At 52.4% G+C, this 17,730-nt stretch overlaps 1 protein-coding gene across 16 annotated transcripts; it reads left to right on the top strand.

The window, feature by feature from the left end:
- Positions 1-952: 952 nt before the first annotated feature.
- ZBP1 (Z-DNA binding protein 1) lies at positions 953-17,497 on the top strand. Of its 16 annotated transcripts, none has more exons than XM_023231932.2 (10): positions 978-1,254; positions 1,797-1,919; positions 4,454-4,542; positions 4,983-5,207; positions 5,869-5,937; positions 6,375-6,548; positions 8,096-8,263; positions 9,498-9,701; positions 11,029-11,247; positions 13,786-14,340. In XM_023231932.2, exons 4-10 carry the CDS (start codon positions 5,102-5,104, stop codon positions 14,031-14,033), a joined length of 1,188 nt encoding a protein of 395 aa, XP_023087700.1. In that variant the 5' UTR covers positions 978-1,254; positions 1,797-1,919; positions 4,454-4,542; positions 4,983-5,101; the 3' UTR covers positions 14,034-14,340. The 16 variants fall into 16 exon arrangements, with proteins under 16 accessions (XP_023087706.1, XP_023087704.1, XP_023087692.1 ...); XM_023231929.2 differs by having other exon boundaries at positions 4,454-4,590; XM_023231931.2 differs by lacking the exon at positions 1,797-1,919.
- The last annotated feature ends 233 nt before the right edge of the window (positions 17,498-17,730 follow it).

Genomic DNA, 17,730 nt, shown 5'->3' with positions numbered 1-17,730 from the left:
GGGAATGGACAGGACAAGCTCTGCCATGGACTCTGTGTGGACTTGGACAAGTGATCTTGCCTTTCTAGCCTCAGTTTCCCCCCTGAGAAGAAGTCAGAACTGGCCCCTACCCTGTAGATGGGTTGGAGGAGCACTTGAGATTGGAAAGCACATAGTAGGTGTTCATTAAAGACACTCACATGGATACATACAAGAACAATCTCAGGGCACTCACCCACCTAAATGTTCTGCCCCTAGTGTGGGCAAGGGAAATAAACTGGATAGAAGACAAGAAAAGCCACTGAGAGCTGGGGATTGTGCCTCTGTAGCAGCTGTGAGTCCCCGGGGAGGAAGCACCACAGAAACCAGGGGGGCCGGGTGTGGGGGCTCGCGCCTGGAATCCCAGCACTGTGGGAGGCCAAGGCAGGCAGATCGCTTGAGCCCAGGAGTTTGAGACCAGCGTGGGCAACATGATGAAACCCCATCTCTACAGAAAATACAAAAATTTGCCGGGAAGGGTGGTTTAGGCCTGTGGTCCCAGCTACTAGGGAGGCTGAGAGGTGGGAGGATCGCTGGAGTCCGGGAGGTCGAGGCTGCCGTGAGCCGTGGTCACGCCACTGCACTCCAGCCTGGGTGACAGAAACCCTGCCTCAAAAACAAACAAAAACACAGAAACCGGGTAATCAGCCCCAGCTCCTGACATCATCAGAGTGATGCCACGCCCTGACATCCCCCCTCCAGATGGTGCATGCTCTTTTTTTTTTTTTAATTCTCTGATGCTGATTCAGAAAATAAAAATGTGGAGGTCCAGGCGGGCTGTGTCTGGAACTGGGAAGGTGAGGGAAGTCCTCTGTCTCAAAGGCCTCTTCAGAGGACGCTTTAGTCTTGCCAAGTTTATAGCTCCTCCCTGTCAACATCAAGTCAGGGCCCCAACTCTGTCTTGCTCATCCACCCAGCTTCCAATTGTCTTTCTTTCAAAAGACACACAGAGAAGTTTCATTTTCTTTTTCTCCTGAAACCTAATCTGGCCGGCCTGGCTGGGCGTCTATTTCCGGACCGTAAGCAGCTGACACCCGCCGGGTGGAAGTTGGCATCCCCTCCCTGGCGGGTTCAGAGCTGCGAGAAGCACCAGGCTTGGCCACTTAAGCCTCAGCCTCGATCTAGCCCACCCTCTCAAGGCCACAGTGCAGAAGCCTGCACCACCTGCCAAGTCTCTCCGGCTCCTTGCAGCTGCTGTCAGCATGGCCCAGGCCCCTGCTGACCCGGGCAGAGAAGGTACAGTACTCCTTCCTTCCAAGGACCAGCAGTAGCCCCCGGGGTGAGATCTCCACTTCTCTTTCTTCCTGTTTTGTTTGGCCCTGATCATGATGACAATACCAGTATCCTAAAGAATAGTAGGCCAACTGGGCATGGTGGCTCACGCCAGTAATCCCAGCACTTTGAGAGGCAAGGTGGGTGGACTGGTTGAGCTCAGGAGTTTGAGACTAGCCTGGCCAACATGGTGAAACCCCGTCTCTACTAAAAATACAAAAATTAACTGGGCATGGTGGCACATGCCTGTGATCCCAGCTACTCAGGAGGCTGAGACTGGAGAATCGCTTGAACCCGGGAGGCGGAGGTTGTAGTGAGCTGAGATGGCGCCATTGCACTCCAGCCTGGGTGACGAGAGTAAGACTTCATCTCAAAAAAAAAAAAAAAAAAAAAAGTAGAAAGCTGTCCTTCGACAGCTGACTATGCCCCAGGCACCTCAAAACATGCTTCGCAAGCATTTCTCAATGGCCTGCAGGGACAAGTGCCACGTCATTCCCCTTTTATAGATAACTGAGGCCCTGAGAGGTGAAATGACACTCTTGGGGTAGCACAGCTGGCGAGCACTGGTGCTAGCGTTTGAACACCCACGTCACAGTCATATCAAGAACAAAGCCGTTTGCTTTGATGAGGTACACGTATGCCTTTGTTCCTTCTTGTTGCGTTCTTTCCTCAACTAACATTTCATTCATTTTATTCCTGGAAGAGTTGCGATGAAAGCCAATAGTGTATTGAGCAATTGCTGTTCTCTAGGGTCTCCACGAAGCACTGTGGACTGTAGGTGAAGTGTGGTTTTGCAGTTTGGGGGATGGGTTTGTTTTGTTTTTAATCCTCACCGCAATCTTTGAAGTAGTTATTATTGTCTCCATTTCACAGAAGGGGAACCTGAAGCCGGCGGAAAGGTCACATAGCTAGTAGTTGTCAGGGCTAGGAGCTCAAACCCAGGACATCAGCCATCAAAATTTTAAAAAACCAACCCAGACTGTGCCCCCAGACGGCTAATGTCAGGGTGTGGCCAGGAGCCGCCCTGGCCACCGAGTTCCTGTGGTGCTTCTTCAGGGACTCGCAGGTGCTGACAGAGGTTCCGGACTCAGCCCTCCCTGGCTTTCCTTGTCTTCCTCCCCAGTTGATTTTCCTTTTGTGACCAAATTGCTGCCTACACCTGCTCCATTTTACAATTCCCCATTTTCAGACACAGGAGACTGGGACTCAGCGGTTGAGTCCAGCCCAGCGCCCGGGCTTGTCCTGCATCCACAACTCTGACCCCATCTCCTCTTGGGTCCGTGGAGCAGAGGCGGTGGCTCCCTAGGGTCAGCCTTCCAGAATCAAAACTCTGTGGCCGAGCGCAGTGGCTCACACCTGCAATCCCAGCACTTTGGGGGGCCAAGTTGGGGGGATCACCTAAGGTCAGGAGTTCGACACCAGCCTGGCCAACAAGGGGAAACCTTGTCTCTACTAAAAATATAAAAATTAGCCGGGTGTGGTGGTGTGTGCCTGTAATCCCAGCTACTTGAGAGGCTGAGGCAGGAGAAGTGCTTGAACCCAGGAGGTGGAGGTTGCGGTGAGCCGAGATCACACCACTGCAGCTGTAGACTGGGCAACAAGAATGAATCTCTGTCTCAAAAACAAAAAACTCTGAGAGACAAGGCGAAGCCAGATGTGAAGTCAAGTGCACAGGGATGCTGCTGGCTGCCCGTGGGGGAGTTTGGTAGGTGCAGGAGTGGGAATTCCCAGGTCTTCTAATTGCTCTTCACCTGCACGTGGCAGCCTGTCAGCATTGTAGCCATCAGGGCGAGGCACAAACTGATTTTTCCCTCCCCTACAAGTGCTGCGACCGAAGATCCCTGGGCAAACCTAGAGAATCCTCTGAAGAGGAAGAAAGCCCAGATGACAAAGGACTGAGTCACTGTCCTGGAAGGGGAACTCAGGTCTTTCCAAGAAGAGCTCTCCCACGCACTGCCCTCGGGGTCCTTGAAGCACAAGCTTCCTGGTGACAGGTGGGCCCCCGCCCACCGTGGCTCTCCCAGGCTGCTGGCTGCAGGTGCTGCCTATACCCTGTGTCTGTCCCAGCCTCAGCTCCGGGCAGAGCAGCTGGCTTTGATTTTTTAAACATTGTGTGAGCTAATGGTTTTGATTTTTAAGAGCTGCCTCAGGAGGAGCAGGGGCCATTTGGAGAACTCCTCCTTGAATCTCTTGGGGTCCTGCTTAGGGCTCATTAAACTCAGGCCAGGAAACAGCAGCACCTGCCAACTGGCCAAGGAGGAGCTGCCCGGGTCTTTTGAGTAAATGTCTGTCCCTAGCAACAGACACTCACTTACTCAGTCCTTTTTTTTTTTTTTTTCCCCAGAGATGGGGTCTTGCTCTGTTGCCCAGGCTAGAGTGCAGTGGTGCATTCATAGCTCACTGCAGCTGCAACCTCCTAGACTCAAGCGATTCTCCCATTTCAGCCTCTCGAGCGTCTGGGACTACAGGCACGTGCCATCATACCTACCTGATTTGTTTTCTTTTTATGTAGAGATGGGGGTCTCACTACGTTGCCCAGGCTGGTCTAGAACTCTTGGCCTCTAGGGGTCCTCCCATCTCAGCCTCCTGACATGCTAGGATTACAAGTGTGAGCCACCACTCCTGGTCCCATTCATTCATTCATTCATTCACTCAGTCACTCATACATTCAACTGCCATTTCCTGAGCACCTTCTGTGTGCCCAGCACTGTGCTAGATGCTAAAGGTACAAAAGTGAGCTATGCAAGTATAGCAGGGGACACTATGGGACCCACACACAAGCAACATCCCAACCACTCTGGAACACAGGGACAGGCTTTCCCAAGGAAGTGGCATGTGAGGAGGCCTGGAGGTTGAGTAGACATCATACAGGTTGGGATGTGAGGGAAGGGTGTTCCTGGCAGCAGAAACAGTGTGTGCAAAGGGGCTGGGGTGAGTGGGGCTAAAGGGAGCACAAACAGGCCAGCACTTGGAGGGAAGTTGGCGGCAGGTGCAGGTCAGGCTGGGTGTTCGGCAGAGCCAGATCTGGAGGGTACCCGACTGGAGCTTGTGGGCCAACCGGGAGCCTATTGCTGCACCCAGAAGACGGTGGCGAGGAAGGGGGTGGTGCCGGCAGAAGAGAGGAGTGGGGCAATTCCACAAAATCCAAAAATGGCATTTCCAGGGCTCCACGACTGGGCACTGGGGGAAAGGTCTGTTTCTGATGTCTGGTCGGTTTCTGGCTTCGATGGATAGTGGCACCACGGAAGGATGGTGAGCTGAGAAGAGGCAATTCCCAGGGAGGATGGCAATGGGCATCAGGTACACCCAGGCAGGACTTGCCTTTGTGCTCCCAGGTCCCCCTGCCTCGCTCTGGCTCCGTTCTTCTGCCCTCTACTCCCCTCTGCCCTGAGGACACCTGAGAGCTAAGGAACCCCACTGCCCCCTGGCACCCACACCTGGGGAGGGCACAGGCGAGGTGGCACCTCCTCTGACTGCCAGGCCATTTCTGATCAGCCTGCATGCCTCTCTCTGGGCAGGGGCAGCTGCTCTGCTGCTCTTAGGGGGCATCTGCTGGGGTCTTTGTCCTCTCCTCTGTCCTGGACACCTCTCAAAAAGGGGCCTCACGTGCCTCCTGGAGCCTCCAGCCTGGGCTCATCTGTGGGGACCCGGGAGACTCAGTTCCTATCTCTGTCCCCCGCTCACTCCCCCAGGCCACCTTGAACAGAGGATCCTGCAGGTGCTGACAGAGGCTGGCTCCCCAGTGAAGCTTGCCCAGCTGGTGAAGGAATGCCAAGCGCCCAAGAGGGAGCTCAACCAAGTCCTCTACCGAATGCTAAAGGAGCTGAAAGTCTCCCTCACAGCCTCTGCCACCTGGTGCTTGGGCGGGACTGGTCCTGGAGGCGAGGGTCCTGCAGAGCTGGCCCTGTCCAGCCCTGGTAACTGCCACCTTGGGGAGGTGGGTCTGACCAGGCAGGGACCATCCTGGCAATGGACAAGCACAGATTTGAGCCTGGGTTCAAATCTGAATTCTACCACGTAGGAGCTCATGGGTTTCATCTCTGTGCCTTGGTTTCTTTTTCTGGTCGATGGAGCTGACAGCAGGGCTGCTTGGTAGGGATTGCTGAGAGGAGGCCCTGCCTCAGGCTCAGCCCAGCCCTGCACACAGGAAGTACTCAGCAGAATACTAACAATTATAATAGAAAATCGTCATGATGGAAACAGCAATGACACGATGGTCCAAATCACAGAACACACTCAGTCCCACCAGCCCCGCTTTTCTAGCTTTACAGCCCACAGCCAGAAAGAGCTGCCATTTATCATGCACTTAAGATTAGCTGGGCACTGTTTCGGGGTTCACTCAGCCCTCACACAACCCCAGGAGGCAAAGGAGGTTGAGCCCCGGAGAAGTAAATCAGCAGGAAGCCGCAGCTGCCAGGGCACAGGCAGGACTTGACGTCAAGTGTGTTTAACTCTGGAGTCTGTGTTTGCAACTCCCGGCATTGCCACTCACCCCTAGGGTGCTGCCCACCTTTGTGGGGTGGAGGCCTGGTGCTGTCTTCTGTCCCCCAACCCTCTGACCCGTCTTTCTTTCTCCAGCCGAGAGGCCCCAGCAATATGCAGCTACAATTCCAGAGACCCCTAACCCTCAGTTCAGCCAACAACGGGGTAAGTCATTGCATGCCCCTTCAGCTCCTAGGACACAGGATCCCACTCCTCAGGAACCCCAGGCCCTCCTTGAGGGTACAAGATCTCACCAGTGTTCAGAGGCCCTGTCCCACCCACCAGGTGGCTCCCAAACAGTGTTCAGAGCCAAGACCCAGCCCTCACAGCGGGAGAATCTGTGATTCTCCAGTCAGACAAAGGCCGACCATCACCATGCACCCACCATGTGCCAGGCCCAGTGCAGAGCACTGTGTGCGCATCTCCCACCCTCAGGGCACCTCTGCGGTGCATCATCATGACCCCGTTATCGTGGTGCCCATTTTACAGATGAGGAAACCAGGCCTCAAGGGGCTGGGTCCAGGGCCACACAGCTAGGAAGCGGTGGGGCAGATGCAAATACTAGGACTCCTCCCTAACCACCTGGCCCTCCTGCCTCCCAGAGGAAGACATCTACAGGTTTCTCGAAGACAATGGTCCCCAGAGGGCCCTGGTCATCGCCCAGGCACTGGGAATGAGGACAGCAAAAGATGTGAACCGAGACTTGTACAGGATGAAGAGCAGGCACCTTCTGGACGTGGATGAGCAGTCCAAAGTGTGGACGATTTACCGCCCAGGTAGGCCCCCCACTGCCTGCACCTGGGCTGCAGAGGGAAACCATGACACTAGCGCTTGGTCTTTGCTGGGTGCTCTGCTGAGCAGCTCACCAGAAACTGCCAGAAGCTTCTGGAGGTCCTACTGACAGTTCACTGCAAGGGCTTCCAGGAGGAAGAGGTTAATCCTGCTGGCAGGATTAACCAGGAACAGCTTCCTGGAGGCGTGACCCAAGTGCCGCAGTTGCAGAAGGCCAGCGAATGGAATGGAGGTGGCCCATTCCCAGTGTTCTCAGCTCTGGGGTGCAGGTATTAGTCTGAGTTTGGGAATAGTTTTCTTTGAGTACTTTGCCCAAGTTGGGGTTTTAAAGTTGGCAGAAGAGAAGGCAAGACTAGGCTCAGACCCCTACTGGGTGGAGCCCCAGGGTCGTCTTCCCTGTGAGATCTATTAGGCGCAGGGCCAAGATCCAACAGGCCCATGGCACTCTTAGGGGTCCTTGAAAATGTTTTAATTTTAATTTCATTTAAAATCAGAAGAAATGAATACTATAATAATAATGAATATCTAAAAATGGACCAGGCACGGTCGCTCATGCCGGTAATCCTAGCACTTTGGGAGGCTGAGGCAGGTGGATCACCTGAGGTCAGCCTGGCCAACATGGCAAAACCCTGTCTCTACCAAAAAAACAAAAATTAGCCAGGCATGGTGGCGGGTGCCTGTAATCCCAGCTACTCAGGAGGCTGAGGTAGGAGAATAGCTTGAACCTGGGAGGCAGAGGTTGCAGTGAGCTGAGATCACACCACTGCACTCCAGCCTGGGCAACAAAAGTGAAACTCTGTCTCAAAAAAAAAAAAATTAAACTAAATTAAATTAAATTTAAAAATCCAGCCTGGGTTATCCTTGACATACAATGTAATTTAAATATTTGTGTGTGGGGGAAGGGCCCACAAAGGCACAGGAGCCAAGACCCCAGAGGGTGGTGATGGGTTCTGCACAGTCTGGGCAGGTGCCTGCCTCAACCGCCATAGGGCTGACTCTGCTACTCACGATGGGTGTCCAAGGGGGTCTCAGCATCCTCGGGCTGCTGTGAGGAAGGAATAATGCGTGACAGCCGCCAGATGTTAAACACTAGTGACAAATTCAAATATCTAAAATGTCATGGGCGCGAAGCGCAACTGATCTGGCCGATGGGCTGCTGTCTCTCCGCCACTACTCAAGGGAGAAGGGCAATGGTGCAGGTGCTCGGGGGTCCGGGCTGTGGCTGCCCCCCAGGGAGAGCAGTGTGGGGCCCCTGGAGTCCTCCCAGCCAGCAATCATGGCGGCCCAGCCAGGGGGCAGCAAAGGACACAGGTAGGGTGACTCCCAGGGCCATTTTCAAGCGAGGCTCCCTCTGAGGCACTTGTGGTGTCTGTTAAACACTCAGCTCTGGCCTCCCGCTTGGCCCTACTGACTCGGAACGCCCAGGGTATTGTAACAAGCCCCCCAGGAGAATTTGGTGCTGCCGGCTGGTATTGGGAACCCCTGACCCACAGAGAGGGGCGAAGGGATTGAGTTGAATATTATTTTGCAGAAGATTCTGGAAGAAGAGCAGAGTCGGCCTCAATTATTTACCAGCACAATCCAATCAACATGATCTGCCAGAATGGACCAAACGGCCGGATTTCCATTGCAAACTCCGAAGCCATCCAGATTGGACATGGGAACGTCATTACAAGACAGCCAGCCTCCGGAGAGGACGGTGAGTCACCCGAGAGAGCCCGGGGAGGGGACCTCGGTGGGGGCCACCTGATCCACTGGGTGGGGGCAAAGGGTAGGGATGGGGAGTGGGGGAATTCAGGCCTCTAAGGGGAAAGGGTTGCTTCCAGATCCCCACAGTCCACCTTTATGGCCGTCCTGAGAATGAGGAGGCCCAGATCAAAGCTCTTCTGATTTTCCTGTATTCTGATACCTTCTACGTCATTTTAAAACTTAATTTAATTTTTATTTTTCAATAAAATTTTAAAATTAAGATGGGGTGTCTCTGTGTTGCACCTGACCTTGTGCCTCATTTTCAATGGGGTCCGGTGTTTTTCATGAGAAACGACTCAATTTCCTCTCCCTCCGCGGAATGCCACCGGGGAGGTGATCATAGTACGGTATTTGTTCTGAGACACGCAACTTTCCCCCACATTTTAACAGGCGGGAAACTGGAGTGCATCTCACCACCTGTGCCATCCTAGTTTGGATGAAATGCAGTGTTGCACTTTGAGCCCTTACCCTATGCTGGGCACTGTGGCAAGAGGGAACAGAGCCACCTGTCAGCCCAGCCTTGTCACCTGTGAGTGACAGCTTCAGCCCCAAAGTCGGGACACTCCCTGTAACCTTGGGAGAACCTTTCCCCACTGTCAGCCTCAGTTTCCCCAATTGTGAAATGAGGAACTTTGTTCTAGAATCTAGATCATAGTTTCCCCAGCTTTAATCCTCTGAGCCCCACCTTCCCGCTTCTGGCCATACCCATGTCTGATTATTTAATTAATGTTGAGTAGTGCATGTTTTTAAAATTTTATTTTAAAACAATTTTATAGTATTATTTTAAGTGAAAACCATTAAAATCACCATAAAAATAAATGTTGTCCCTGGCAGTTAAAACACTGTGGGAGGCTCTGAGCCTTTGGTGTTAGCACCAAAGGAGACTTTGTCCCTGTGAGGTCAGAAGGCTCGGGAATGACTGGGAATCAGAAGGAGGAGCTCATTGTTTGGGTTTGTGAGTGTCCCTGCAACACCCAGGCACCAGCCCCAGTCCTGAGAACCCAGGGAGCCCCAAAATGAGCTATTCTGCCAGGTACTCTTGCTGTCTAAGCCAGAGCCTGAAGTCTTTGGCCCCCAGTTTGATGGTGTCTAGGACGAATTCAGACAGGACTGTGCGTGGTGGTGAGGGGAAGGAAGAAGCCTGCAGTAATCTCTGGTGAGGCTGTGCCACTGTCCCCTGCCAGGTTCTACTGGTCCCCGCCACCTCCCTTCAATGGCACCAGGTCATTCCTCAACTCAGGGGACCCTGAATGATCCCTGGGGGCCCCAGGACATCCACATGGAGTGGTCCATGCTCAGACGGGTGCAGCTGGGACACAGCAACGAGATGAGGCTTCACGGCGTCCCGTCCGAGGGCCCTGCCCACATGCCCCCTGGCAGCCCTCCAGGTAACTGGGGATCTAGAGGCCAGACCCACCTCTGTCACCCCGTAGGTCCTCACTGGAAGGAACTGGGAGCCAGAATCTTTGTGGGGAGAGAAGCATGATGGGAAATTCCTTTCCTTCCACCAGGCAGCTGAACCAGAGTAGAGCAGGTGGGGCTTTTAAAGCTAGCACTCTAGGCTGGACACAGTGACTCACACCTGTAATCTTAGCACTTTGGGAAGCCAAAGTGGGTGGATCACCTGAGGTGAGGAGTTCGAGACCAACCTCACCAATATGGTGAAACCACGTCTCTACCAAAAATACCAAAAAAAAAAAAAAGAATGAACTGGGCATGGTGGCATGTGCCTGTAATCCCAGCCACTCAGAAGGCTGAGGTAGGAGAATTGCTTTAACTCGGGAGGCGGAGGTTGCAGTGAACGGAGCTCGCACCACTGCACTCCAGTCTGAGTGAGAGAGTGAGACTCCATCTCAATAAATAAATAAATTAAATAAAGCTAGCACTCTGGATCCCCATCCCCTACAACCCACGGCAGGAAACCTCAGTTTCCTCATTTGTAAAATGGGCAGAGAAGCAGAGGCTGGGCCAGCGGGAGTAGGGTGATGTTTGGGAGGAATGGTGTTTGGGGAGGATGAAGACAGGTGCCCTACTAGGTGCTGTGCTGCAGTGACCAGAGGGCCCCGGCAAAGGCCTATCCCACAGTGGGAATGCAGAGATGGGCTGGGGGAGAAAAACCAGCCGGAAGCCAGAGAGGGAGGAGGAAAGCAGAGGCCCCGGGAAAGGAGTCACCAGAGAGGGGCCAGGCTGGCGAGCCCAGGGAAGCATCTGTGGGGTTCAGCGAGAGGGGTGGTGGTCACCTTGCGGGGGTGGTTTCTGGGAGCCAGGGAGCAGAAGGGGTCTGGGGAGTGGAGGAGGTGAGACTCAGTGTGGATGGTTCTTCAGAAGTTTGGGTGGGAAAGGGCAGTGCCAGATGACAGGGGCTGGGGCCAGGCTGGGAGCCCCCATAAGATTTCAACCAAAAGTGGGGGCCAGTGTTCCAGTGCAGTGGGAAGCAGGCAGCAGAGGAGAGAGGAGCTGAATCCCAGAAGACACTGGCGTCCAGATCAGCTGGGCGGGATCAGTGGGGCAGACCCACCAGCTGGCGGAAAGACGCTTCCCAGGCAGCTCAACAGCACGTGTGGAGGTGTGGTGGGCAGGCACAGGCTGTGGCCTGGGATGGTGTGGGCCGTTGGTGGGAGGTCTGGGGAGGAGGGTGAGCCAGGCTGGGGGTCAGGGCTCCGGGCCACTATCCAGCTGCTCCTGGCTCCAGGCCTCTCTCCCTTTGACCCACAGTCTCTGCCACTGCTGCCGGCCCAGAAGCTTTGTTTGAAGCAAGAATGCCCAGTCCAAGAACTCACCCCAAGGGGCATGCTGCCCAGAGAATCCACATGAAATCATGCTTTCTCGAGGATGCCACCATCGGCAACAGCAACAAAATGTCTATCAGCCCAGGGGTGGCTGGCCCAGGAGGAGTCGCAGGGTCTGGAGATGGGAAGCCAGGGGAGGACGCAGGTGAGCTGGGAGACCAAGTGGACCCCTGTGTGTTCTCTTTCTCTCCCCACCTTCCACTCATTCATTCATTCATTCTCATCGATCCCTCACCAATCTCTGGTTTCCCAGAGTCTGGAGGCAATGCTCACCCACAGCAAGGAGCAGCAGCTCTACCATCAGAGCTCGAGGCTCCGTCCCCCTACTGGAGGGGCCCACCCAAGTCACCTCAACCGGGAGCCTCTGTCTCCTTAGCTGGAAAGTGGGATGGTAAGAATAGCCTGAAGCAACCCCTACAGTGGTTGCAAGGCTGAGATAAAATCTGAAGGCGGAGCTCAGCCCTGCACCAGCCCTGCCAGCATTCAGGAGATAGGAGTGTTATTGCTGTCATGATTGTTTTGGGCCCAGAAAGGTGCTGGGTTGCCGTGCAAATAAGGTTCTGCATCAGGGCACAGGCTGACCTGCCGCAGTGGAGACGCCACACATGGTGGCCCCGCCTGCTCGAAGCCCAGGTCTCATGTCTGGGTGAGGGTAGCAGACCAGGGATTCTTTTACCTCAGTGATGAGTTGTCCCTGGGGCTCCATCCTCATCTGTGGGGTTGAACTTGGCTCCAGCAAGCAGAGGGGCAAGACAGGGCACAGAGAGCCGCTGTTGTCTTTGACCAAGCCCACCCACCGCATCTGTGCTGTTCTGAGGGCCAGCACTTAGCCACGGGGGATCTGGGAAGTGCCACCTGTGTCAAGACAGCCTAAGCTCAGCAGAGACTCAGGGGAGGGGCTCCACTGCCAACAGGAAGAGGGGAGACGGGAAACCAGCGCGGTTCACCTTCCCAGCCACAGTTCTGTCCCTAGAAGCTGCACAGGCTGGTTGCAGAGCCTGAGGATCCTAACTCTGCAGAAGGGAGCTCGGGGCCTGGGGTAGGGGCAGCTGGAGAGTAGGGCAAGTCCATGCAAGGCGGATCCATACAGGGCAGGTGTACCTGGTGGGTGGAACAGCGTGGACAATGGCCTGGAGGTGAGGACATGACAGTATGGGAGCCCACAGGGGTCTGAGGGTGACCTGAGTGTGGAGAGCAGAGCCAGGGTCTAGCTCCAGGCAGCAGTCGATGCTAAGGCAATTGGGAGCCACGGGGGCCTTGAGCAGGAGAGGGGCAGGATGAGATTTATGCCTCCCATATGAAGAAAGAATTAGAAGGAGGATTTCCACTCCTACCCTTTTGGGATCTGGAATAAGGGGTCACACCCAATCCCACCAGTGGGTAGAAAACGTGGACTCGCAGAATCTGGAGGATTGGCCAGCATCCACCCTCCAGTGCCTGAAGGCCCAGGGACGCATGTCCTGGAAGTCCAGAGGGTCTTCTCACCCCAAGGGCCATGTCCTTGCTGTCCCGGCACACTGAGGAGACTCTGGCCCCACGTGCCTTGCCTTCAAACTCTCCCTCCAGGACCCCTGGGAGCCCCATGTGACACCTGTGGAACGGGGGCCAGGAGCACAGGCCAATAGCGCAGGCCATGAGCATCTGGGGACATGGACTCCCTTCCAGCAGCAAAGGGAGTCTCAGAAACCTCCAAGGCCACTGGGGACCCCCAGGAGAGCGTGTGCCACCAGCCCTCCATCCCCCATCAGGCTTAGGACCCCACAGCACAGGCCGTCTGCAGAGCCCTGTGGGTCTCAAGCCAGACCATTGAAGACTCCCTTTTCTGGAAAGAACATAGCTCTGTGTTGTTAAAGAAATGGCCACACGCCCAAATTTGTCCTGCAACATCCTGACATTCTTCCGTGAGGTTCCAGCAGAGGAGCTGATGACATCCTTACCCCTTGCCCTGACCCACCCACCTCTCTTTGTCGCCAAGAGACATCTATAGGCATAGCTCAGAGATATTATGGGTCAGCTCCAGACCACCCCAATAAAGCAAGTCATGCAAATTTTTGATTTCCCAGTGCACATACAAGTTATAGTCACACAAGGCTGTAGTCTGTTAGGTGTGCACTCAATCACATTGTATCTAAAAAACAATGTATATACCTTAATGTTACAACACCTCATTGCTAAAAGTGCTAAACATCATCTGTCTTCTGCCAGTCATCTTCTCTACGCTGGTGGAGGTCTTGCCTCGATGTTGATGGCTGCTGACCGATCAGGGTGGCGGTTACTGAAGGCTGAGGCAGCTGTGGCAATTTCTTAAAATAAGGCAACAATGAAGTCCGCTGCAGCAATGGACCCTTCCTTTCACGAAAGCTTTCTCTGGAGCATGCAATGCTGTTTGACGGCATTTTACTCATACTAGAACTTCTTTCAAAATTGGAACCAAGCCTCCCCAACCCTGCTGCTGCTTTACCAACTAGGTTTATATAACAGTCTAAATCCTTTGTTGTCATTTCAACAATGTTCGCAGTATCTTCACCAGGAATAGATTCCATCTCAAGAAACCACTTTCTTTGCTCATCCGTAAGAAGCAACTCATCTGTTCAAGCTTTCTCATGAGATTGCGGCAATTCAGTCCCACCTCCATATTCCATTTCTAATTCGAGTTTTCCTCCTATTTCCACCACATCTGCAGTTGCTGTCTTCACTGAAGTCTTGAACCCCTCAAAGTCATTCACGAAAGTTGGAATCAACTTCTTCCAGACTCCTGTAAATGTTGTTATTTTGACCTTCTCCCGTGAATCACAAGTGTTCTTAATGGCACTTAGATTGATGATTTTTTCCAGACAATTTTCAACTTACTTTGCCCAGATCCATCTGAGGAATCACTCTGTATTGCACTTACGCCTTTATAAAATGTATTTATTGAAGAATAAGAAGTGAATGTTGAAGTTACTCCTTAATCTGTGGGCTGCAGAACGGATGCTGTGCTAGCAGGCATGAAAACAACATTAACTCTTTTTTACATCTCCATCAGAGCCCTTGGATGAACAGGTGCATTGTCAACGAGCAGAAAAAACAACCAACTTTTTTTTTTTTTTTTTTTTTTTTTGGCCCTCAGCCCAGGATCCTGAACACCCAGCTCCTGTGGTATGGACAATGAGCAGTAAAATGTTCAAAGGAACATTTTTTTCTGAGCAGCAAGTCTCAATGCTAGGCTTAAAATATTCAGTAAACCATGCTATAAACAGAGGTGCTGTCATGTAGCTTTGTTGCTTCATTCATAGAACACAGGCAGAGTTGATTTAGCATCGTTCTTAAGGGCCCTAGAATTTCCAAAATGGTAATTGAGGAGAGGCTTCAGCTGAAAGTCACCAGCTACATTAGTCCCCAACAAGAAAGCCTGCCCCCTTTGAAGCTTTGAAGCCAGGCATTGACATCTTCTCTCGAGCTATGAAAGTTCTAGATGACATCTTTTCTCAATAGAAGGCTGCTTCGTCTACATTGAGAACCTGCTCTGTCGTGTAGTCATGCTCATCAATGATCTTAGCTAGAGCTTCCGGGTAACCTGCTGCAGCTTCTCCATTAGCACTTGCTGCTTCACCTTGTACTTTCACGTTATGGGGATGGCTTCTTTCCTTAAACCTCATGAACCAACCTCTGCTTACTTCCAACTTTTCTTCTGCAGCTTCCTCACTTCTCTCAGGCTTTAGAATTGAATAGAGCAAGGGTCTTGCCCTGGATGAGGTTTAGGTTTAAGAGACTACTGTGGCTGGTCAATCCTCTATCCAGACCACTAAAACTTTCTCCACACCAGCCGCAAGGCTGGTTCACTTTCTCATCACTCATGTGTTTGCTGACGTAGCACTTTTAATGTCCTTCAAGAACTTTTCCTCTGCCTTCACAATTTGATTAACTTTTGACCTAGCTTTCAACTTGTCTTAGCTTTGGATCTGCCTCCCTCACCAAGCTTAATCATTTCTAGCTTTTGATTTAAAGTGAGAGACATGCAACTCTTCCTTTCACTTTAGCACATAGAGGCCATTTGGGGTTCTTTTTTTATTTTTCTTTTATTGAGATGGAGTTTCGCTCTTGTTGTCTAGGCTGGAGTGCAATGGTGCAATCTTGGCTTACTGCAACCTCCACCTTCCAGGTTCAAGTGATTTTTTTTGCGTCAGCCTCCTGGGTAGCTGAGATTACAGGCCTGCACCACCACACCCAGCTAATTTTGTATTTTTAGTAGAGACGAGTTTCTCCATGTTAGTCAGGCTGGTCTCGAACTCCCAACCTCAGGTGATTTGCCTACCTCGGCCTCCCAAAGTGTTGGGATTCCAGGCATGAGCCATGGCGCCTGGCCCATTGTAGGGTTATGAATTTTCCTAATTTCAATATTGTTGCATCTCATGGAAGAGGGAGGCCTGCGGAGAGAGAGAGGAGGAGACAGCTGAGCAGTGACAGATCAGAACACATAGATTTATTAATTAACTTCATCATCTTCTACAGGTGATATTTGTGGCACCCCAAAACAAAACAATTATAATAACAACATCAAAGACCACCGATCACAGACCACTATAACACATATAATCAAAATGAAAAAGTGTGAAATATTGTGAGGATTACCAAAATATGACACAGAGACAGGAAGTGAGCATATGCTGCTGGAAAAATTGGCACTGATAGACTCACTTCATGCAGGGTGCCACAAACCTTCAACTTGTGAAAAACAAATGCATTATCTATGAAGTGTAATAAACCAAAGTACAATAAGGCAAAGTGCGATAAAATGAGGTCTGCCTGTCACTTCCTCCTTGAGTGGCAGGCAGGACCTTATCCTGAGAGGTGTAAGGCCTGGAATGTTTTTGTTTTGTTTTGTTTTGTTTTGTTTTGTTCGAGGAAATTGCTGATCAGAGACTGTCAGTGCCGGGGCATAGAGAGTCGTCCTTTGGGGCCCCTGGGAGGACTGGGAGAGCCCTGGGATGGGGGCTTTCTAGTATCATTTCTGCTCCTCCATTTCACTGCTGTAAAACTAGGACAGGACTGGCTACATGATCTGGGGGCCCAATGCACAGTGAAAAGGTGGGGCTCCCTGTTCAAGACTTAGTACAAATCTAGAAAGTAACAACAAAGGCTCAAGCTGAGCTTGAGATCCTTCCAAGAGCGGGTCCCTGTGGAAACGCCCAGGGCACGTGCCCATTAAGCTGACCCCCCATCTTCTCTTCCCCAGGTCCTCGTCCCACAGACACACAATCCAGAAGTCACTTTCCTCAAGACATTGGTCAGCCCATCACTCGCAACTCCTCGAAGCTCACCCCCAAGTTGGAAGCTATGACTCTTGGAAACAGGAGTCACAAAGCTGCAGAAGGCAGCGACTATGTGGATGAAACCTCACACTACAAGAGCTGGTGGGGAGGTGGGATTTAGTGCACAGCCTCACGTGGGGCTTGGACACGTGGGGATGGGCACATGCTAAGGACACTAGCCTGCTGCTCTCTGTATTCCTTAAGTGTCTTGTTTGACCTGCTTGCTTCCAGACGTCACCTGCATGAGTCAGTTTTGGGGGATGGACCTGACGTGGGGATGAGTTCAGGCCAGGTCTTGTGATGGCCAGGAGTAGATGACAAGGAGTTGCTTTGGGGAACCCTTGGTGTGCCAAGAGGAGGTGGGTAGATGGGAGTGGGGCTCGGTAGCCTAGCCTGGCCCAGGCCACTCTCTCCACTCTTTCCTGGGCTCGGGGCACCTGCCTTGAGTTACCTTCCATCATGGCTACTTGCTGTGGTTTGAATGTTTGAGTCCCAACAAAATTCATATCAACACATAATCCCAACTGGGCGCAGTGGCTCATGACTGTAATCCCAGCACTTTGGGAGGCTGAGGTGGGCGGATCACTTGAGCTCAGGAGTTCAAGACCAGCCTGGGTAACATGATGAAACCCTGTCTCTACCAAAAATACAAAAACATAGCCAGGCATGGTGGTGCGTTTCTGTGGTCCCAGCTGCTCCAGAGGCCGGGGAGGGAGGATCATTTGAGCTCAGGAGGCAGAGGTTGCAGTGTGCTGAGACAGCGCCACTGCACTCACTCCAGCCTTGGTGACACAGTGAGACTCCATCTCAAAACAAAAAAACAAAAAACAAGAAAAGACCGTAATCCCCAGTGCAGTGATATGAAGAGGTGTGGCCTTTTGGAGGGGATGGAGTCAAGAGGACCAGTGGGATTAGTGCTCTCATGAAAGGATTTGAGGGGGTCTGTTAGTCCCGGTTGCCTGTCCACCATGTGAGGATGCAGTAACAAAGTGCCATCGTTAAAGCCGAGACCAACCCCTCATCAGACACTGACTCTGCTGGCACCTTGATCTTGGCCTTCCCAGACCCTGAAACTGTAAGCAATAAATTCCTGTTGCTTATAAATTGCCCGGGGTGAGGCATTTTATTATAGCAGCCTGAGCCAACTGAAACACTGCCCCACTTTTCCTCAAGGCCCGTCGTGGCCACCTGATCTCCTTATCACCCGACCTTTCTAGAATCTTCTCTCCTCAGCCTTGATCTCTCAGGATTTTTCAGCTGAACTCCCAAACTGAAAATTCTTTCCCACCCCCACCCCTGGTCCCCAGGCACTGCTGGAAGTCATTGGCTGACCCATG

This window comes from Piliocolobus tephrosceles, chromosome 20, assembly GCF_002776525.5.
Source record: "Piliocolobus tephrosceles isolate RC106 chromosome 20, ASM277652v3, whole genome shotgun sequence".
Classification (NCBI taxonomy): Eukaryota; Metazoa; Chordata; class Mammalia; order Primates; family Cercopithecidae; genus Piliocolobus; species Piliocolobus tephrosceles.
Note: the sequence above shows the minus strand (reverse complement) of the source record. Positions and strands in the feature narration are given on the sequence as shown.